The sequence below is a fragment of the Poecilia formosa genome, unplaced genomic scaffold (genome assembly GCF_000485575.1).
Source record: "Poecilia formosa unplaced genomic scaffold, Poecilia_formosa-5.1.2 Scaffold62, whole genome shotgun sequence".
Lineage (NCBI taxonomy): Eukaryota > Metazoa > Chordata > Actinopteri > Cyprinodontiformes > Poeciliidae > Poecilia > Poecilia formosa.
Genome location: NW_006800001.1, coordinates 1462880 through 1485585, shown reverse-complemented (window position 1 = coordinate 1485585; position 22706 = coordinate 1462880). Strand labels below are relative to the sequence as shown.

Below are 22706 nucleotides of genomic sequence, written 5' to 3'. Positions count from 1 at the left end.
ATGGAAAGAAATAAAACAAAACGTCTTTGCATGAACAGCTATGAAATGATGGTAGAAGTTTCCTGTCTTGGACTATCTGTTAGTTTCAGTTTCTAGATCAAACTAATTAGTTTTATTCTGAATGAAGATACTGTGAGATACTTCCTTAATCGTCTTTAACCTTTTCACAGAACCTCACTTTAAAATTCCCAGCAGTCCCTTTAAACAGTTTTAGAAAAAAGTATTGACATATTATTAAATCTTATCCATTTATTCAGGAATTCACAAAATATAGCAGTTAACATACAATCAGGACACACTCCGCTCTTACATTTACAAATATTAGAGACGTAACTCTGAATGTTCTTTCCGTTAAGTATAAAATATACAGATTTTACCACAACAATGGACTTTCTTTGAGAAGCAGCTTCAAGCGAGTACGACATCACGACAGGACATGGAGTCACACCAAAGTCCGCCTCAGGTCACCGTGATATTTGGCATCCGATTGTGCAGAAGCAAAAGGCTTTCATACAAAAATCTGTCATTTTTGTGCGATATGCCAAGGCTGAAGACAACAGCTCCTTCAAGTTCTCGCCACAAAATTAGCTGGATGGTTTTTTAACGAGAGTAAAAGGTAAACATCTGTCTTCAACACCTTATGAACCACAAGGAAAGCCATAGCCACTGCAAACGCATTCAGGTTTCAAAATATGTTGATCAGACAGGAAATATACTGCATACAGTACAAGTTGGCAACAGCTTGAAATGAGAAAATTAAGGTTTATCCATGAACTAAGCAGAAAAAAAAGGAGTCACATCAGCAACATCTTGACTCACAGAAAACCAGAAAAAAAAGGGAGATTTTTCTCACACAGGAAAGTTTAGTAATAAAAAAAAAAGCAATATGGCACATGGGTAAAATTACTGCATAATAAGAATATGGTCAAATCAAAGAAATGCTCCATACTCAGAAATCAGAGAAAACAATGTACATTTTGGGTAATGTTGCAAAGTTCGAATATATATATACATTTATAAATGACATCAAAAGAAAAGGAAGTAAGAAGTCTGCAGAGAAAATAATAAAATTCAATCAATTCAGGCACTCGGTATAAATATGTTTTCTGCAGCCTTCAAACAGAGCTCATTCCAATGAAAGTGTGCTGGGATGAAGAAGGAGCTGTGTCGTCCTCTCCCTCAGTTTCTGAACACATGCGGTAAAAATTATGGAAATTCTTAGATTTAAAAACAACAGCAATGCACAAACGATCAACAACAAGTCTTTACATCTTAGGATGATACTTATTCTTTAAACATTTGGTAATTATAATGGTGAAAATGATAAGACGCCTGATGATATCTTGTAGCTTTTGCAACAAAATTGCTAAATTGTGCTGATGTGGAGGATTTATATCACATGCTGCTGCTGTACGAAAAAATCTTGAATTTGAGCAGATGGGAGCTGATGAAGTGAGTATCACCGAACGTCTGTCATTCCGTTCCCAGCTTGGCGATCAGCTCGTCGCAGATCTTGGTCAGTTCCTCAATTTCTTGATTCTATCAGGTAAGAAAAAAAAGCAAAACTTTGAGGTTTGCTTCAACAATTATAAACACATCAGTTCATTGTCATCCTGCAAATGAACTATTTAGCACACTGCATAAAATTCAACACTGCATTGATGGTGCACAAAGTTTATTATAAACTACTTCCAAGTTGTGTACAGAAGTGTTGTGAAATCAAAGAAGCAAAACATAACTTGAGCGAGTTTTAAAAAAACTAAAGTTCAGGACAAATATTAAAAATAAATGCATGTCAGGTAGAGGGAGTTGTGTATGAAGTTAAAACTGTGTTGTTCACATTTTAAATTAAAAATAGGTATAAACAGCATTTGCAAAACAAACACAGCAAGGTTTGACTATCAGTTTTGACTTTTTTATGAGTTCGTCTGTAGATTCAGCTAGAATTCCTAAACAATCTGTTCTTGCCATTGCATTGACACAAATTCAAACACTGTTTATTATCTAAGAAATGTTTAAAATGACCTAAATTAAAATCTCACTAAGCTTCTTGAGTGAAGTGAAACATTGCCCTCTAGTGTTCAATTTTATTGCAGCAGCACTTTGGAGAGTGAATTTACATTAGACCAATTGATTGTCTGCAGCCTGTTTACGTCTTTCATGGAGTGTTTCCTATTTCTCTTTCTGGACATTTGTAAGTTTCACTGTTATTTGTTTTTCTAATAATACGTTTTCAAGCTTTTTAGATTATGAGATAGGCTGTCAGCAATGTAAGTTGTAAATAGAATTAAGGGGCTGGAAATAAAATGTAATGATATTAGATTTATGGCAGCAAACCAGCAAAACGCAAAGAACTTTGCACAGTTTTTCAAGCAAACTAACCGGCTGAGTTCAAATGCTGTTGGATGCAGCTAATGTTAGCTAAAAGATTACTAGCTGATAACAATACAGCACCTTGAGCTTGTTAACAAGTAGCCTGCAGGCTACTGATGATGTTGCCTATGTTCAAAATTGGGTAGATCTGGTTACATTTCCTTGAGTAACTTTTTTGAAGAAAAAAAAAAGTACTTATTAGAGTAGTTTCACAGCACTGTACTACTTGAGTAATACTCTTTTTTTTGTTGTTGCTACTATTCATTTTGCCCTCACCAAAATAAGCCGATGCAGTGAATAAGGGATTGCAAATTGACTTCTGAAACCAGCAAATCCACTGGTAAACCAGTGGATGCACACTTCCAGTTCAGACTTGTGGGAATAATGTATTTACTGCCCACAGATTCTATTGTTTTTCATAGCGCATGCTCACTGAGTGCTATTATTACCCCTAGCAACAGTTCCCATGCTGCTGACAATGATGTCATCAGCATGACTTTAAATGATGTCTGTGTCATGAGGCCCTGCTGAGGATGACTTTGTGATGTCATAGAGTCCATGACATCACCAACTGATCAGTTAATTCTCCGGTCAGTTCACACAGAAATCATTTGGACATTTTAGCTCAGCTCAACACAGATGAGTAACGAAAGCTCACAGCTCACTTTTTTTTTTGGAAAAACATGAAAAAAAGGTTCTCCAACAAATCCATCCTGGTCAAACAACCCCGGATTACAGGAAACAAACTTTCTCAGCGAACTTCTTTGGAAAGTGATTGAAATATCTGCGGACGGACCAACTCCGCATTTTGTCAGAGAAACATTTTTGGAAGAACACCACGAGGTTTTGATCTTACTTTTGAGAGAAACAGGAGAATTAAATGTGGATGTTCTCTCAGAGGTGTCAGAAGAGCTGAGTGAACGGATTTTCCAAAGCCTCACCAGAAATGCTTTCCACTTTGCTTCTGGACTGCATTTAATTGGACTTCTTGATTACCCAGGAGGACATAAAGTTATTGTGGAAAAATTCAGACATCATCTGGAGAATCCTGTTCCTCCAAAGAAAATGTTTACATCTACAAAACGAAAGATCAGAAATACTTTTTTTCCTTGTGAAGACTTGTACTCAGATGAAAACTACCTGGGTGAGGATTATAGTCAGGCAGGCGTGGACCCTGAACGATTATTGAGGGACGCGAAAGAGATGGATTTCAAACGTGGAACCGAAGAGGAAGGAAGAAATATGGTAGAAAAAATTATTTGGCGATTGATTTACAAGTCCAGTCATAGACAGATACGGTATGCTTTTCATTTTGTAAGCGGCATATCTAGATATGCCACTTACAAAATGATAGAGTGATATGTAACGTGACCCGCTCAGCAAGTCTGGTTCTGTCAGACTAGAAAAGTTGTGTAAGCAATTGTTTCAAAGACCTGGGGCTGAAAATTTGAGGCTGAAAATTTACTTCTGATGTGGTAAAACATTTAGTACTTAGTCATTTGTTAAACCAGGACCAACTATAACCTTACAAGACACTCAGTAGTCCGCAATTTAGTGTAGTATGGTGAAAAGTTATAAAATTACAACTTTATTCTCATTGAACTTTACTCGTATTTAAAACACAAATCAAAAACTCACTTATACTCCATCATAAGCAAGTAACTGTAGCTGCAGAAAAAGGCCAGGAAATTGACAGATATGCCGCATATCTAGATAAGCAAAATGAAGCATACCGTATCTGTCCAGAAAAAGCTTGTTCCTAAACTCTGGGAAGAAGTAAAGGACATAGATTTTGTCTTTTTTGAAATGTTGGAAAGAAAACTCTGCAGATATCTTTAAACTTCTCAGAGGTCAGTCCTAACCCTGAGTCCGGGCAGGCCTCTGAGTCCGGGCAGGCCTCTGAGTTCGGAGAGACCTCTGAGTCCGGACCGGCCTCTGAGTCCGGACAGACTTCTGAGTCCGGACAGACTTCTGAGTCCGGACAGACTTCTGAGTCCGGACAGACTTCTGAGTCCGGACAGACTTCTGAGTCCGGACAGACCTCTGAGTCCGGACCGACTTCTGAGTCCGGACCGGCCTCTGAGTCCGGACCGACTTCTGAGTCCGGACAGACTTCTGAGTCCGGACCGACCTCTGAGTCCGGACCAACCTCTGAGTACGGACCGACCTCTGAGTCCGGACCGACTTCTGAGTCCGGACCGGCCTCTGAGTCCGGACCGTCCGGACCGGCCTCTGAGTCCGGACCGACCTCTGAGTCCGGACCGACTTTGGCCTCTGAGTCCGGACCAACCTCTGAATTCGGACCGGCCTCTGAGTATGGACCGGCCTCTGAGTACTGACCGACTTCTGAGTCCGGACTGGCCTCTGCGTCTGGACAGACTTCTGAGTCCGGACCAGCCTCTGAGTCCGGACCATCCGGACCGGCCTCTGAGTCCGGACCGACCTCTGAGTATGGACCGGCCTCTGAGTATGGACCGGCCTCTGAGTACGGACAGACTTCTGAGTCCGGACAGACTTCTGAGTCCGGACAGACTTCTGAGTCCGGACAGACTTCTGAGTCCGGACCGGCCTCTGCGTCTGGACAGACTTCTGAGTCCGGACCGGCCTCTGAGTCCGGACCGTCCGGACCGGCCTCTGAGTCCGGACCGTCCGGACCGGCCTCTGAGTCCGGACCGACCTCGGCCTCTGAGTACGGACCGACTTCTGAGTCCGGACAGACTTCTGAGTCCGGACCGTCCGGACAGATTTCTGAGTCCGGACCGACTTCTGAGTCCGGACAGACCTCTGAGTCCGGACCGTCCGGACAGATTTCTGAGTCCGGACCGACTTCTGAGTCCGGACCGGCCTCTGAGTCAGGACCGATGTTCTGACTGTAAGTGCTACCTCGTCAGATTTTCCTACGGTCACACGGATAGATAGCAAAGTTTATCAGGGTAGCACAGATACACAGAACACCGGCCTATGTGTCAGGACCGGCCTCTGGGTCAGGACCGGCCTCTGGGTCAGGACCGGCCTCCTTAGCATACTGCAGTACTTCACAAATAGTGGGCCCCGCTCCCCCAGGGCGGCGTGGCAAAGTTTTGATTCATGTTAACTGATAAACAAGCCTCGGGTCACTATGTGGCAGCAGTGCCACCTCCGGTCACTAGGTGGTAGCAGTGTTCAAACTAATCAACAGCCTGCCTGTTCAAGCCAGTAGAAGTAGCCACAGCACTGTTGTAAATGGAGCAGAAGAAAACAACAACAAAAAACAAAAACAAAGCGAAGGATACAAGCGCGGATGTTTTGAAATATATCTATCTAGAGGAGAGACGGAGAAGTTTGACAGTGAAAAGAAAAACGGCAGCAGAGGTCAGTGGCCAGGATAAGAGATTCTTATTTTCAAATACAAGAATACAGTGATAATACTCTCGTATCAGCAGAGTAATTTAAATATTGGCAGAGTAAATACGCCGGAAGAAAGTCGTTAAATTAAAAAGCTTCGATAGAGTGCTATGTAACGTGACCCGCTCAGCAAGTCTGGTTCTGTCAGACTAGAAAAGTTGTGTAAGCAATTGTTTCAAAGACCTGGGGCTGAAAATTTGGGGCTGAAAATTTGCTTCTGATGTGGTAAAATATTTAGTACTTACTCATTTGTTAAACCAGGACCAACTATAACCTTGTAAGACCCTCAGTATTCCGCAATTTAGTGCAGTATGGTGAAAAGTTATAAAATTACGACTTTATTCTCATCGAACTTTACTTGTATTTAAAACACAAATCAAAAACTCACTTATACTCCATCATAAGCAAGTGACTGTAGCTGCAGAAAAAGGCCAGGAAATTGACAAAACCTGTCTTTTTATTGTTAATGCAAAAATGTTATACACTTTTCATCTCTTCTCATCTGACAAGCTGAACTATTAGCAATATTGCTGCAAATATTTCCACAATAAATGTTAAGAACTATATGCCTTGTGAAAAATTAAACTGAAGAAGCTGACAAGTAATCAATGCTTATAGTTGTAAAGCAACTATAAGCTTTACAACTATAAGCTTATAGTTGTAAAGCTTATAGTTTTAGACTTTTTTATTAAGTCTAAAAAATGCAAATCCCAGTGAATCATTTGCACTTTTTCAAACCGAGTAATCTTGATTAAATGTTAGCGATTCACTCAAACTGATTTTGAAAATTCTTTTGAGGCTTTCAATAATAAAACAGCGGTTTTGATAATAAGGTCATACAATGTTGGAGCCAGTGGTTTGTACGATAAATTATTAAATATGAACAGATCCGCAATAGTATTTAAATTCTGGAGAGGGAAGGGCACTGAGCAAGGGGGGGGCGAAAAAATTATGATCCCCAGGGGGGGCATGACAGAAAATAATTGAGAAACACTGTGCTAGAGGAGCCATTAATTCACGGAGGCACCACAACTCAATAAATCAATGAAAGAAAGAACGACTTTAGTCTTTCAATAAATGATTTAATTAAAACAGTAAAAAAAAAAACTGATTACATACACCATAAATTAAATATGCTACATATAAAAATGTATTTGTTTTATTTATAGAAAGCCACCTCTGTAATTAGCCCGCAGTTGAATTATTGTATGATTATGAACTGCATCACCACATGTATTTAAATGTTTTTTGTTAGACCTATTTGGGGATTTTATGGCTCCAGATGTGATGAAATTCTATTTATACATTTGACCACTTTATATGCAATTAAATTGCAGAAATGACACACATTTATAATTGATTATTCATTAGATTGTGGCATTTTAGATGGCGTGAAAATCGTGTCCATGCTAGTGCTAGTCTTACAGCACCAGTGTGACTGCCCCACTAAAATTCTTACAAATAATTTTTTTTTTTATAAATACATTAATCCATGAATAAAAAACCATCTAATCAAGAACGGAATACTTTTACCAAAAGAGAAGAAGAAATCCATTTCCCTGGAAGCGTTTATAATCTAAACCATCCAACATTCTCCACCACTGTTTAGATAAAAAAATAAGCAAAGAGTGGTGATGGGAACCAGTGAGGCTTGTTGGAAGTGGTTTGAACTGTGTTGTGGAAACAAAAACCACAAATTGCTACAGGGTTTGATTTGTTTCCCTTAATAATTCCTACGTACCATTTTAAAAGTCACGCACTAAAGCTGAAACACATTGCACTAAGGATCTTTTCTTACACTAGTAGTTGAGAAACACAATACAAAATCTATATTTCCCTCTAACAAAGCACAAAGCGGTCTTCTAGCGTCCCCAGAGTACAGACTCACAAAGTGAAGTGGATCTGCTGTATATTTTTTTTACCTTTTGAAGGACAGCTCTTTCAAGGGACTCCACCCTCATTTGCTCCTTCCTCAGGCTCGCATTCAGTGCCACACTCTCGGTATCAGCCTTTGCGCGCACCTGGGCTATCTCCTCATTGGCCCTGACAGGGAGGACGTCAACAACAAGAGGATAAAACTAAATGAAGGCAAATGTTATGCCTCAATCATACAGATTTAAGTTAATCTTACTTGTCCAGTTTCTCCTCAGCGTGGAGTTTTAGCGTTTGATATCTCTGCTCCTCCTGCTTGATACGAAGTAGGTAATCTTGCGCGCATTTCTTCAACACCTCCTCATTCTGAATGCACGTTTACAAGTCGTGTCAGTGGGTGTTTAGTTTACGTCACATGACTCTGCTCTACATCTGAGAATATTCATCACCAACCTTCTTGAAGCCCTCCAGGACTCCCTTCATGTTCTCGTACCTCCTGAAGAGATCTGCGAAGGATCTCTCCACGGAGTTCAGGTCGGCCACAGCCTGATCGCGCTCCAACGTCAGCTGCCTGACTGACTTGCTGGAGGAGAGGCTCTTGTTCTGCTGCTGGTCCTCTGCAAGCAAACAAGTGATGGCTTCAGAAAGCATGCTACTGTCTACAATCATGTGATGGTTAAGTAAAGAGCATCTTAGCAAACCTTCAGACACTAACCGTCTTTATGCTACCCGAGTACATGACGATAAATAACTGCATTCATACTCTTTGGACGTTTTAATATTTTGTCATATCACAACCAAAAACTTCATGTGGTGTCAAAATGTTTTACCATGAAAAACTTAAAAGTGCAGTGAGCATTTCCATTGAAATATTTGATGTAGTTGTAGCTTTCTATCGCTAGAGACTCATTTTTGTGCCCATTTTTCTTTGTGCAAGAGCTCAGTAAGCTTCAGTGCATTTCTAATATAATCTTCAAGTCTTCAGTTGATTTAGGTCAAGTTTCTTTAAATCCAGACAAAAACATTGTGATTTTATGATGTAAAGCCCTTTGAACGGCCTTGTTGCTGAAATGTGCTACACAAGTAAACTTGATTGAAGAATTGATTTGTTGAAAATGTACAACTAATAATTGTCCTATAAACTGAACTGGTAGATCTCTGTAATAAGTAATATTCTCCTTTACTATTTGATACGGGTTTGTTCATATTTTAATTCGTTAACAAAAAAAAGTTAACATCTATTTCAATTCATGCTCACTAACTTGTTGCATAAGATCCCAGTAAAAATGCATGCAGGTTTAGGGTTGAAACATAAAAAAGCTTAAAAATTTTCAGATTCACAGAAGAGATTAGCAAACTCATGGCCCTTAGTTGTATCGCGACATCCTAGTAGAAGTGGACATTAAAAACCTCACAATGCGTTTCCCTCACTGAACTGAGTAACTTGACCTCAGCGTAACTGATCAGGAGCTTCCTGAAGACTAGAGCGCAGGTGAAAGGTCACAAAAATAAGTACGAGGTGATGCTGGCAGCATGCAGACAGGAGGAAACAAAGGGACATACCAAGTGTTTGCTTGTGCTCTTCATTTTAAAGTGACATACTTTAAAATATTTATTTTATTTTAAAACTCAGTCAAATCTGCTGCCAACACCTCTTTGTGACTTTACAAATTTTAGAGCCGTAGCCTATTTTTGATCAGTCTTAAGCATGTTTCTCGGGACCACAGAGACAAAACATACATACTTTAGATCAAAAGTTTGATGAACAAACAAGAGTATGAAGAAACATCCACCACCAGGTGGCAGCAACTTACCAATCATCTGGGCAACTGTTTTTTCATATTCTGCAACTATTGTCCTGTCAAACAAAAAGCAGCCCAGTGTTAACTTTGTTTTTAAATCCCTCGTATTATTTTACCTTTTTTTTTTAATAGTATCGTTTTGGAAAAGGAAGGAAAATTCTCATCGAAACAGAAGCTTCCCACCTCATTTCCATAACCTCCGCTCTGCTCTCCTCGTATTTTTGCTTCCACTCGCTGACCTCAATCTCTTTAGTGATGATCTGTTTTAAAGGAAATAGATGGATTCAAAATATGGAGTGATACTGGGAACCAAATAAAATAAGTTAGACTTATTAAAGTTTCATTTTGTGTGCTCAGTATCTCTCTGCATTTGTGCATGTGGGAGCGACGTACCTCCTCTCTGATCAGGGTCAGCACCGCAGCTTTGTCCATCTCGGTCAGAGGGACGCCGTCCTGCGATAGGGCTGCCGGGTCAGGGTCGTCACGGCTGCTCAGTTTTGCAGTCTGGTGCATTGATATATCCGTCTGTGGAAGATCACAAACACTAACGTGAGCCGTTTGTGTGGTATATGTGTGGTGTCAGGAAATCACCGTGAAAAACATTATTTAAAATTATGACTAATCATCTGTTTTCAACAGACTATGGAGATCAAAAACAACTGATGCAGAAGAAACCAGGCACACTGAATAATTCATGTGGTCGCTTTGCAGCACTTACCATATCATCTTTCACGCTGAAGGTGTCCTTCTCTGGCAGATGATCTGTAATCTTGATCTCTGGACATGAAACCCCCCCCCAAAAAACAAAAAACATCAGAGAAATAACTGTGGGTTGTATTTATTGTATCCATCAATAAAAACTGAATTTATAGTTTTTCTTTTTAGCCCATAATGTTAAAAAATGTAAAATTAACCTTACCAACTCAAAAACAAATAACTGAGTAGCTTATATCTTGCTTTCGCTAAACAACTAAATTAAACTAAAACAATACGTGCACAACGTAAAAAGATCAGTCCTGATGTAGAGACATAGGAAGCTCTTTTTTCCTCACTTATAGTGTTATTTTATCTGGAACAGAATTTTTTTTTTCTTTTTTACTTTTACAATCTGACACTCTAAAAAGCAGCTGCTGAGAAAAGTTTGACATTTTCAACTCGCACATTTAATACAGTCAATGCTACATTTCTAATATACAATATTTAGCGCCTCTTTTGGGTGTTGCTTCATTCCATATCATGATTTTTTTTAAAATAAACTTTCAAGTCCTCTGAGGAGAATTCCTGCACATTTCTCCCTCTCGAACTCACGATCTACAGCAGGTAAATCGCTGGACGGCTGTTTCTTCACAGCTGCTTTATTGCATTCCTGCTCCTCTCTTTCTTCCTGACTGTCGGCCGTCTGGCCAATCAGGCCGGTAGAGGCCAGCTTCTCCTCGTCCGTGGCGTGATGAACCCGCTGAGTGATCTCCGGGGTCTGAACCACTTCGTCTTCCCCCTGGAAGTAATAGAGGGAGACGTTAACTTTATTACAGTCGAGTTTACTTTCTACATATTTAATATCTGATCCCCAACTGCAGTGCTCTCCACTTTGTTGCCTCTCCTAGTAGAGATGTGTAAAAAAAAAGCCTTCAAATAAATTTTTTTGCATGAAATTATTCAACATTTATTCATTTAGAGGGAAAAAAAATACTATAAATTTATGTAACACAAGCACTTTCTATTTACACTCCACCTTTTTTTTTAAAATTGATGGGTTCCAAAAAAGTTTCATTTGTAATTCATGACTTCAGGTTTCAGCCTCTTGGTCTTGACATGTGACCTTAATTATTCAAAGCTCTGTTTAGCTATAAATCTTCTTTCTTCAGGATGTGATATTGTTGAGGGCATGAACGCTCCAGAGTAATATTTGACTGCAGAGTGATAAGTCACAGCTCTGTCATCACGCCAAGACTGGACCGCAGTACTGGAAGCACTGCTGATGCCTCACTCAACTTGTGTAACTCTGTGTGTGTGTGTGTGTGTGTAAAAGTATGCTGAGGCCAAGAGGTTGCACAGCAGCTGAATAATGAACACTGCAGTGTTTCTACAGTAAGGTAAAACATTCCCAGTAAACCAACCAGATAATTAAAAAAAAAAAATTACCTGACTACAAACATCGAGGACTAGTGACTCGCTTTCATCATATTTCTGGACTTTACAGGAATTCCTGTAAAACAAGCAAATGAGAATATATTAATTTGTTTTTCTTTTTTTTAATCCTTGAAAGGCTATTATTGTTCCTGTTTTCTATGGACATGAAAATGAGATTTAGCAAGACAAATGGAAAAATCGTGCTAAGAAATACAGCAAATTAGAAAGCTAAAGTATGCTGTGTGATGAGGATAAAAAAAACCTCAACGCCAACAATCAGTACAGACATGGACAGAGCGTGCACCAATGAGAATGAGTGAAATCATGCCTTGATAGAGAGAGTACTTACAACAGAAAACAGAGAAACTTGACTTGCTCAGATGTCCTGAGGTCGATAAAAGTGGGACGAACGAAAGCAAAGATTTTGGGGGATTGCGCGACACACAACACGAGGAAAGATGGAGGGTGAGGGAGATAAAGCAGGGAGGGTTTCGACAAGGGAGCCATGGAGGATAAAGAAGGCCGAGAGACAAAGGAAGAGGGTATGAGTGAGTATAAGGTGTCAGCATGTTAGTTACTTAGCTGGCAGATTAAAGTTCAAGCATATGCAGCTAATCACGGCAGCTCTAAGCACATCTATTTATGTCTCAGTTTATTAGTAGCTCGGTATGCAGAGTATTATCTGTGCCTTCAAAGTATCTTTTGGTATGCATATTATTGTTAGCAGTGAATTAGTTCGAGGAGGAGCCAGATCAGACCTACACAAAGCCTTGAAATGGTGTTCATACTCCCTGAACTCATAAAATCCGTACGATAGTCATTGAAGTTTGTGGTGCGAGAAGATTCAAGGGGTGTGAATACCTTTGCAAGGCGGTGTAAGAAAATGACCGAATATGAAGCTTGCTGGACTACGGCCTTGTAATATTTTGGATTGTGCAAAAAGGAGACTTACGCGGATGCTCTCTCTTTGTTTTTCTTTGGAATCTGCTTTGCTTTCTTCTCCCCGGGGGTCTGTCTCGCCTTCTGTTTGCCTTGATCTTTTACCTTTGTCTCAGGTTGGGAGGTGCTGCTGGACAAATCCTCATTGTTCAGGGATTTTGATGCTTTGAAAGGATCTATGGAGTCGTCAAAGTTGTCTGGGTCAAAGCTGTACGAGCCCTTTGGCAGAACAGGAGAGCTGCTCACTTTGCTGTTGCTACCAAATGGATTGAAGTTCGGGTCGTCCCACTGGCTAGGGTCAAAGTTATAAGTTGCGGTTTTGGGAATAGGAACATCGTCCAGATTCAGAGGCACAGAGGAGTCTGTCGTTACAGGTTCCGAAAGTGGTTCTGAAACAGGCTCCGTAACGGATTGGGGAAGCGATTCTGGTGCCGTTTCTAACGCCGGTTCAGGATGCGTCACTTCTGGGGCTGGCTCGCAAGAAGTCTCTGAATCTTTTGGTTTCTGCTTCTTTGCAGCAGTCTTGCTGGTTGTCCTTTTCCCTCCTAATTTCTTTGGAGGGGGCTTTCTGACCACTCCTTCACCCAGACCAAATTCCAGCACCACAGGCTTTGCCTCTAAAGACTGATCTATAATTTCTGAGTCTCCTTGAGCTTTTTCGGCAGACTCACAAGCAGATAATGAGCTCCCAAGTGGTTCTAGCCTGGGGGGAGAGCTTGAACCACACGGTGGAGGAGAGTTCTGGATTTTGGATCCGCCGCTGGTGAAAGGGTTGAAGCTGTCGTCCAGTTGGTCGAGGTCAAAGTTGTATGTAGCCTTGGGAACTGGGAGTTCTTGTTCCTCATCCGTATGAGGAGGAGGACTTACTGTAGCCTTTATTTTGAGGGATGGAGGCTTGGACTTGCTGGTTTTTGTCTTCTGAGTAGGGTCTGCAAGGCTGGGGAGATCGCTGTGATGTTCCTCTAGATCAGCGACAGGTTTCTCCTCTGGAGGCTGTGAAGCACTTGATGCTGCAGGTTCACTGCTTGGTACTGAGTCTAGCTCAGGGACAAAAGTATGGTTTTGAGCTGAAGGTTCATTGCTTGGACCAAAGTCTGGTTCTGGAATAAAAGCAGGATCTGGGACTGAAGTTTCCCTGACTGGAACAGAGTCTGATTCTGGCACAAAAGTAGTATCTGGTACTGGGGCCAGATCTGCGACGGGGTCTGCTTCGTGGAGGAAGTTTGTCTCTTCAAGTGGCTCAGAAAGGAGAGCTGTGCTTTGAGTTTCTTCCTTCTGTGAGGCTGAATCAGGACCGGGAAAAGAATCCACGTTTTCTGAGGGCTGCTCTGCTTGATCTTGGTCTTGATTTTGCACATTTATTTCGAGCTGATCTCCCACAGGGACTGCAGGCTCATCCTGACCCATGCTGTGGTCCAGTGCAGTTTCTGGATCCCTGACAGGAACAGACACTATCAGGTTCTCCTCCTGCTCCAAATCTGAAGAAGAAACAAAACCAAAACAATAAATAATTAATTATTTCACAGAACTATCATACTTTAAGAGTCGACATGTTGCTAGTGCCATCACATGTGAACTCGGATGTGGACGATATCTGATTGGTTGACTGAAAGCAGGTTACTCACCAGCCAACTGTTCCAGTTGCTGCTGTTGCCATGGTGATGTCTTACTATGAGTGCCACGCCATAAAAGCAAAAGTAACGCAATCGAAAACACAAAACAAAGCAGACCTTCGCTTATCTTGTGTTACGTCTTGCAGAAAAATAACAGAGCGGTCTGAATGCTAGCTCCAGGGAACATTTTGACATTGCAGCATATTTCAGCATGCCTGTCATTATCATCATCATCGCTCTGTTCATACAACACCATGTTGCCAAGAGACAAGCAGAGCCTGCTCTGCTTTAACCAGCTTTATGTGTTTCAAGAGTTGACAACCTAACGCAATCCCAAACACACGTGCATTCCCTTACACACTCGAATAATCAGTAACACAGTACTGTGAAAAAGTATTTGCCCTCTTTGTCACAACTACTTTTCAAATAAGTAAACATGTTAGATCAGACAAAGCACAGTTTTTATTTTATAATTTTTTTTTTTTTTATTATTGGAAAAATCTATCCAACCCAACCTGTCATGGCTTTATGTGGAAAAAGTAATTTGCTCCCTAACCTTCATAACTGATTGTGCCACTCTTGGCTAAAACAGGTGGCATCAAGTGTTTGTGATACCTGGCAAAGAGTATTTTTCAATCACATGAGAGGGAGAGAGCGAGATGTTGGTTTCAGTTCAGCCTCATCAAGCATAAATGAGCAGTTATCCCACAGCATATCCATCCGATTTATGTCTGGACTTTGACTACATCACTCCGAGACCTTCTCCATTTCAAACACTCAGAATTGTACTTGCTGGTGTAATCTGGATCATTGTTTTGCTGCATAACCCTAAGTGAGCTTGAGTGTGATGAGCCGACCTTCCAGGTCCTGAAGCAGCAAAGCAGCCCCAGTTAATCACACTAGCAAAACAGTTCTTGACAGGTGTGTTGTTTTTCTGAAATTCTGTGCAAATCTCTGAAAAAAAAAAAATCCACTTTTTTTCAGTTTTTTTAAAAACATAATTAAAAACAAAAAAGCAGCTAAAAAAACGAATGCCGTTCAAGGGTCCCCAGAAGGTAAATTCATCTCATTACATGAAAATCTCCAGAAATTAGTCATACCCCACCAGTCTTAATAATAAGGTTGCTAAAGCTATTTATTTTCTTCTTTCTGATTCGATATCTCACCTTCAGAAAATGTTGCTGGAGCTGTTTTACAGGAAGGTTTTAGTTCTCCCGAACCAGCGGCGGCCTCACACACAATGCAACAAAAACCCTCTAAACAAACCTCCGAAAAACACGCTCCGACATGCTACGTTACGTCGCTGTGACCTCCGTCGGTGTCCAGCACAAAGCAGAGCTAACCAAAGCTCGGAGCTTTTGTTCAACCTGTTGAATTCTGGAGCAAAGGTCATTCCCACACTCCTCCACAGGCCCCTCCTCTTAGTGAATCAAACGACAGAGACAGAGCATCAGACGCGATCACGCCCAAAAACTATCCGAAATAAAAACTGTGTGCATTCCAGCTTAAATACCAGGTTCACGGGAGGCCGCTCACTGCCTGCTCAGGTGTCAAATAACCTTGTTTACCTTTAGCAAACACTATGTGGAATCTCTATAATACAACGGGACACATCAATATTTACACAAAGTCAAATTTAGAAAGGTATGAATTCTTAAAAAAAAAAGCAAAAAAAATAATTTATGTCTTGCTGCATTTTTTAAATAACTGACATCATGCAGCTATAGCGTCATCACTTAAGACACGTGTCTCATTTTCGACCAAAAGTTAGGATTTTTCATGAACAGCAGCATTTTTTTCTTTTGTTTAAGATGATGTCACGCCTGAATAGTTAGTGGACCATAAAATGACTCTTGTTTCCATGGCAACCTTGAGACTAAAAGGAATAGTGCCCAAAGTATTTGAACATGCACTTCCCTTAGATTGCTGAGATTTAATAAGAGCCTCTAGGTTTCCTGAAGAGTCACAAATGCTGCTGCTCTTCCCCCTCCCGTTTTTGTTTTCTTTTTCCTCTCCTTCTGCCTGTCGTTGCTCTGCAGCGGCCTCACCTGCTTTGCCTGCATCGGTGTTGTTGTTCTCCAGCTCTCCCGGGACGGGCAGAGGGGCGCGGACGGGAGTCGCTGCTTCAGGGGTGTCAAAATGACCCTCGGAGTCCGAGCTGCAGCACGTGAAGACATGAGAGAAAGCAGAAAAACTATTACATAATTCCAAAGCAATGGTCACATTACGAACGCCGAGAGTCAGCGGGAGTGATGCATCTTCTCCTCAAACAAAAATAGCTGTACTATTACTGTTATTATGCAAGGATTTATCATAAAAACACACTTAAAGCTTTAAAAGCAAAAATCCTTGGATTTGTGGCTATTATGTAATCAGTTAACATATGCATTTTTGTGAAGCTTTGCATCATCTTGCAAAACCCCTTGTGCTGGTAAAAAAACATACAAAAATAAAACCTCAAACTTATTACCCTTTTATTTGATGCACCAAACTGACCTATATTGAGCTTAACTTCGCACTTTGTCGTTGCAGAAACATTGTAACACCATCTAATCTGAAACTACAGGGGGAAGAGTAACCAAAGCCAAAGTAACGCATACATAAAGGAAGAGGAAGTACATGCAGGACAGCCTACTATTTCCTGTCACACTCTAAGAACAATACAGTTTATGACACGAGAAATGCAGAAGAAAACATAAAACGTGCAGCCTTTTAAGATATATGGGCCATTCTCGACTCTAACAATTTACAGGACAGATTTAAATCAGATTTATCTCTGCGATGTAATCACTTTAGAAAGCCCCAGAAGGTCAGTATATTGGCTGATACTGTATCAGTGCAGGAATGGAAAGGTGGAAGTCTTCTGAAAGTAGTCGTCGTGTTTGTATCATGGTGGAACAGAGGCAGCGATAATGTTAACACCGTGGACACGAGGCACACACACTGATGACTTCAGCACGTGCTTGCAAGGTTTTGAGTGAATCCTGTGTGAATTAGGGTTGGAGTTATGAAGCAAAAGAAAGACAGACAGGGACACGCCAGCACTTCACAAAACGTCTCGCCCAGAATGTCACTAAAATCCAGTCTCCAGTAGGTTAGAGGCACATGGACAGAAGTCCCCCCTCCTCCTCCAGCGCAGGCGACGTGAACCACTCTGCCTGGAGTCTCAGGGCTTCAGCACAACACTTGCCTGCTGCCTTGAGATCTCTCCTCCTCTTCTTCCTCTTCTCTCCTTCCCCACTGCTCCCGCTCCTCGCTGGCTTCCTGCCCTTCTTCTCCATCCTCCTCTCCCCCTCGCACTGCCGTCCACGTCCATTTGGCCCATGACACCGGAGACAGCCAAGACATCGCTCCTTATTCGACGAAGTTCCCCAGCCTCCAGCTGACTCACCAGTAACCAGGGCTTGGCTTCCAGTACACCTCTCACTCTCTTCCTCAGATTTCCACCCCTCTCACATCTCTCCATGAGTTCCCAGATTCACATGAAGAGAAGGAGACATCTCTCTCTCTTTTTCTTTTTAACCCTGCTTTTCCGTCTTCGCCTGTTAGTAATTTCCAGTCACGCTGACACGTCCCTTCCGTGGCAGAATACCTCAGCTCTGATCAGCTGGTTTCTCAAATGCTTTGCCGACTCTCTCTCTCTCTCTCTCTCTCTCTCTCTCTCTCCTCTGAACCTCCTCCATCCTCCCCGCTCCACCTCGGAACAGCTCACAGGCAAAAACTGCAGTGGGGGTGGAGGAAGTGAGCTGCAAGCCCTAAAACTCACGGCTGCTTTGATGACTTCCCCTGTGGTTGAAGAATGGTATGTCTCTGTCAGCCTGCTCTTCTACTCTAAAGTAGAAAAAAATGGGCCACAAAACAAACACAGAGGGAGGAGTAGGAGGCAGAGGAGGAGCTGAACTCTTGGGGCTCTGTGTTTTATAGTCCAGGGAGAGGTTAGGAATGTGGGGGCTGGATCTTAAAGACTTATTAGTCCCCCCCCCCGCCTCCCTCAGGCTCTTGAGCAGCTAACTGTTTCCTCCACGCTGCGGCAGGAAGGCATGCATGACTCGGGGAACCAGTTCTGTTGGACAGCCTCAGGAGAACTACCTTGCTGGGTTCAATCTGTCAGAGGAAACACTAAACCACGAAGCAGAGCACCACCAAAGTAATTACACGGTGGCATGTTGATAAGTAAAATGCTTGGGAATATTTGAAGAGTGAGTCAGAAACAAAACAAAATATTTTTTTTTTTTTTTTTTTAAAGAAACAAAAAACTGGACAAACTGAGGAGATTCTAAAATAAAACAAAAATGGGAAAATGGTGCTCTTTAGAACATAACACTTTCAGGAAGGCACATCCCAAAAAGTTTAAATGGATTTTATGGAATCATAAGTTAAAGTTTTTGGATTTTTTATTTTTATTTTTTGACACATTTCACTAAAATAAATTGATTTCCATCGCCACTAGAGTGTGTCAGTTGAATTTTGGCAAACTACCTCCCCAAAAATTTCTTCTTTTATCAAAATCGTTGGCATTTTGTCCCATTTCTTAAAACGTGTCGGTCATCAGGGTATGGTTGATGGTTTAATGTAACGGAGAACATAGGACCCACACTTCATCTCCCATTGAATTTGGTATAAATTTTCATCTAAAGTAACCTGAAACTAAAGCATGTTTTTAAATTGCTATATCTCACAAATAGAAGTACAAGTCTAAGCTTTTTTTAGACCACAAAGCTTCCTGTCACTCATGGTTTAAGATGATTTGGGATAGCAGCATCGTGTTTAACAGAGAAGAAAACAGATTTTTTTTTCTTTTACCTGCAATTCGTGGGACAAACAGCGTATAGTCTCTCTCTGCCTTTAGATGTTTTCAAACAAATATCTTCAGATCCCACTTTTTATATCACATAAACAAGTTTATACATCTAAAAATTTGAGTTTATTTTCACCCAGAATCTGAACTTCAGACCAGTTCACAAGATAATTTCTATTTACTAAAGGCAAAAATAATGAGATTCTTTACTTCAAAGATACAAGTTTACATACATTTTAATTATTATTATTATGAATAGCATTGACTTCAAACTTTATGACGTTTTCATGAATTCCTAAAAATAGTCTGCAAGAATTTTGATTCATTCCTAAAAAATAAAATAAAATAAATCTACAAAACCTCTCATTATTTTGGCATTTAGCAAATAGAAATTTCCAGGACAATTGATAATCCTAATTATTCTGAAAAAAATGTAGTCAATTTTAATGTTTTGCAGTAATAATGTGTCTTTTAATAGAGTGTGTGTAAACATTTTTTTTTCTGTAAATGAAAACATATCTCATGAACTATGATATTGGTCCTGACTAAATTACACAATTCTTCAGAAAGTAATAATAAAATACTTTCCAGAGTCAAGATGTGAAAGATCAAGAAGTCACAACAATGGCAACGTCTATGAAAGACTAAATTCGTGTTCACAGCTGGTCTTGTTGTGAATTACCAGACTTTTTCACGCTCTAGAGGGTTTTGCGACATCTCTTAATGTCATTACTCCCCTCATAGAAACCTTTTTGTGCTTTATTCTCCCTGGCCAGATATTTTTGCCGTGCAGCAGCGCAGCGAGCAAACTCTCTGAAATTCCATGAAGTAGCAAAGACCCATAACCTCAGTCAGACTCAGAGTTTCCACATTATACCAGAAAGGGAGGAGTTTCTGTTCTACCCACTTATTTTTGCGATCTATGCAGGGCTTGTGGTTGGAGCGAACAGGGACAGCGCACGCATTAACTGCAGGATGTCTAAAGGAGTTTCCTGAGGGAACAGCAAACAATTTCCGTCTTAAATATTAAACCGTTATTTTAAGACAAAAAAATAAATAAATTAATTAATTAATCAGCACCATTTTTGTGTAAATTCGCCAAGCAGTGAAAAAGAAATTGTGAACCGACCCGTTGCTCATCTTGACCCACACTAAAACTGGCATCTATAAACATCACTGGGCAGCAGACCAGACGGTTCTTTGAGGCCGCTCTCCCACCACCTACACAAGCCTCAGAGCTCCTGCCAAGAGGTCTGACGCTCCACCAGAATCCAAACACAACCCAAAAGAGCTCAGATTTCAATCACAGCAGGAGGAACGCTGCAGGCGCTTTCAAAAAACAGCAAGTCCCTTAAATATGACGTAAAACAAACTTGCCGAATCCCATTTAGACTTTAGCGTAAAAGTGACCAATGACCCAAATCTGTTTAGTCTGTGGGTCATTTCTGATTTAACTCGCTGTAACAAATATCCGCAAAAGACGTAACTGCTAAAAGGGGAAAATTTGGGTTTTTTTACTTTAGGTACACTGCAGTCCTTCATATACTTTCTCTCTACAAACAGAGCAAGAGACAATAGAGAAGCCACATGATGATGTAACAGTCCATCCTGCCGGCCTAAGATCAGTCTACATAATTTGGCCTTGGCTATGTCCTGTAAATCTATGTGACAGAACCAGGAGTTCCAGGAAATTATTTAACGTACAAAGGAGCAGAAAGGTCAGAGGAGGAAGAACTGTCAAGTGGAGGAGCATGACGGGGAGGAGAGGGGCAGCCCAGATCCAACCAGAGGGAGAGATACAGATGAGAACGAGGAATAAGGGAGAGGAACAGCGACGGGCTCACAAATCAGCTTGAGTCAGCACAATGAAATATACACTTCTGCCTTGGGAAGAATCTAATACTCTATTTGAGTTTTAAGTGGCACCAGCTGAAAATGTATAGAACTATTTTTAACAAGCTGGAAAACTGCTAACAGATGTTAGCTATCGCATTATTTTTCCGCTACTCTGTGGTGAAAAAGAAATAACTCAAATCTATATATGGAACTTTTTTTTTTTTTTACATGACTTCTGGAAATTATTATTTCCAGATTTCATGGGATTTGCTGACATCTAGTGGTCAATGTCTGTCACTGAAATCGAAAACTGGACTTCCTTAAAATGTTTTCCAGTGCTGAAACTAAAAAACTCATTGTACTCCTTGTAGTACTTGAGTTCAGGGATGTTAATCCTTGAATGAAAGCTGCACTGAGTGATAACCTCCTTCTGGGCTCAATAGCCTTTGGGGCAGATTAAAGACTTCACAAACCAATCCCATGATTGCAGAGAATATATCATCAGCGTAGAATAATTCAGTACGCAGTTCAGTTTCCCTGTTGTAAGATAAACATTAAATGTTTCATGATCTGAAAAGAATCTTTCTCAGTACACTCCACAGCTTAGGAGTCTAGATAATTGATATTTTAGAATCAGCAAGTCAGATGCCAACTTTTAGCGTCATTAGTGTCCCCGGCATCGATGGAGCTAAAGGTCAGCATGATGACGAGAAGGCCTTTCAGCCTCAAAGACTTTGTGCTCGTCATCGACAAACTGTAAAAATACCAGAACAGACAAACAAAAAGCTGGTCAGCGATTTTAAGAAGTGTTTGATTTCTGTGTTGTCAGTAAAGGCTTTCCATTAATAATTGAGAAAAACAAAATGTGTAGGACACCAAAACAGTTTCTAGTCCAGAGACTCTGCATCATATTAAATCGACCCTGTTCCTCAGTCTCTCTCTCTTTTCATTATTATACTTATTTATTGGTCTTTTTTATTTAAGTCCTCTGAAGGTGTGAAGGTTTTGTGGCTTTAGTCTTCTAAAGTAAACCATGATGAGTTGATAAAGCAGCTTTCTCAACTACTTTTTATGGTGTACTGGTATTGACTCCTAGTTTCTACTTGATATCAGTAAAATCCCACGTTTTAACCATAACTACCCAATTAGCACATTACATATAGATGAGATACTGGCAGAAAATTGGCAAAAGTACTTAACATCAGAAGATTGTAACAAACTACATAGTGGCTGCAATTAATTTTCACACACATTAGCAGTTCTAGCAAAAAAAAAAAAAGTAGACTTTCCTTACAGTTATATCAGTAAATTAGAAAATGTGATTTTCTTAGATAAAAGTACTATTTGAAAATAACCTTTAAGTAGGTATTAAACATATTTTTCATTAACCCCACAGTTATGTTTTAAAACAGTTTTTTATTGGTCTGATATTCTAATTGTAAATTTCTTTTATTTTAAAATACATTTTCTTTAGCTGTAACAGGTGGAAATCACCAAGCTTTAAAACATCAGGCTGTATATGTATAATGTACTTCACTGAGTTGCTGAAATTAATAGAGTTTTCAGTTACCCAATATTGTGATACAATTTTCTCTAAACCTATTTGAAACCTAGTTAAGACCAACTGGATTCCCATGAGGCTTACTGAGAGCTCGGACCCATTTAGTACCCACCAATGCTGAGCAAAATCCATATAATTCTCACATGCATCCATGTTTTTCCCCATATAACTCTAAAGTTGACTCTGAACATAAAACTCACACTTGACAACCAAAAACAAATGTGTTTAACTGCAGATAAGACAAACGTTTAAATGCAAACTTACCGCTCCATTTAGTGGACAGAATTCGAAGACCAACAAACAACCGTGAACATTTCACGGCTTTGATGCGGGGACTAACCGCGGTCGCCGCCAGGTGGCGACAACAGGGTTTACAACTGGCGCCAGACCTCGAAGAA

General features: G+C 40.5%; 1 protein-coding gene across 4 annotated transcripts; it reads right to left on the bottom strand.

Annotated features, from left to right (window-relative positions):
- Positions 1-229: 229 nt before the first annotated feature.
- Positions 230-22668, bottom strand: tacc1 (transforming, acidic coiled-coil containing protein 1). 4 transcript variants are annotated; one of them, XM_016672551.1, is made up of 15 exons: positions 22573-22668; positions 22421-22491; positions 16162-16271; positions 12514-13978; positions 11911-11946; positions 11574-11637; positions 10740-10926; positions 10150-10208; positions 9825-9956; positions 9615-9691; positions 9444-9487; positions 8083-8246; positions 7889-7995; positions 7680-7800; positions 230-1539 (listed from the first exon to the last, which is right to left on the bottom strand). In XM_016672551.1, the coding sequence occupies exons 2-15, from the start codon at positions 22471-22473 to the stop codon at positions 1474-1476; spliced, it is 2685 nt and encodes an 894-aa protein (XP_016528037.1). In that variant the 5' UTR covers positions 22474-22491; positions 22573-22668; the 3' UTR covers positions 230-1473. The 4 variants fall into 4 exon arrangements, with proteins under 4 accessions (XP_016528037.1, XP_016528038.1, XP_016528036.1 ...); XM_016672552.1 differs by lacking the exon at positions 22421-22491 and having other exon boundaries at positions 22573-22658; XM_016672550.1 differs by lacking the exons at positions 22421-22491; positions 22573-22668 and adding an exon at positions 17304-17767.
- Positions 22669-22706: the final 38 nt, after the last annotated feature.

Coding starts and splice junctions, on each gene's coding strand:
- tacc1 (XM_016672550.1), bottom strand. CDS start 17,461: ATGTCTTGGCTGTCTCCGGTGTCATGGGCCAAATGGACGTGGACGGCA. Junction 10,209..10,739: donor CGATTTACCTGCTGTAGATC/GTGAGTTCGAGA, acceptor TTTCATGTCCAG/AGATCAAGATTACAGATCAT. Junction 1,540..7,679: donor AAAGAGCTGTCCTTCAAAAG/GTAAAAAAAATA, acceptor CTTACCTGATAG/AATCAAGAAATTGAGGAACT.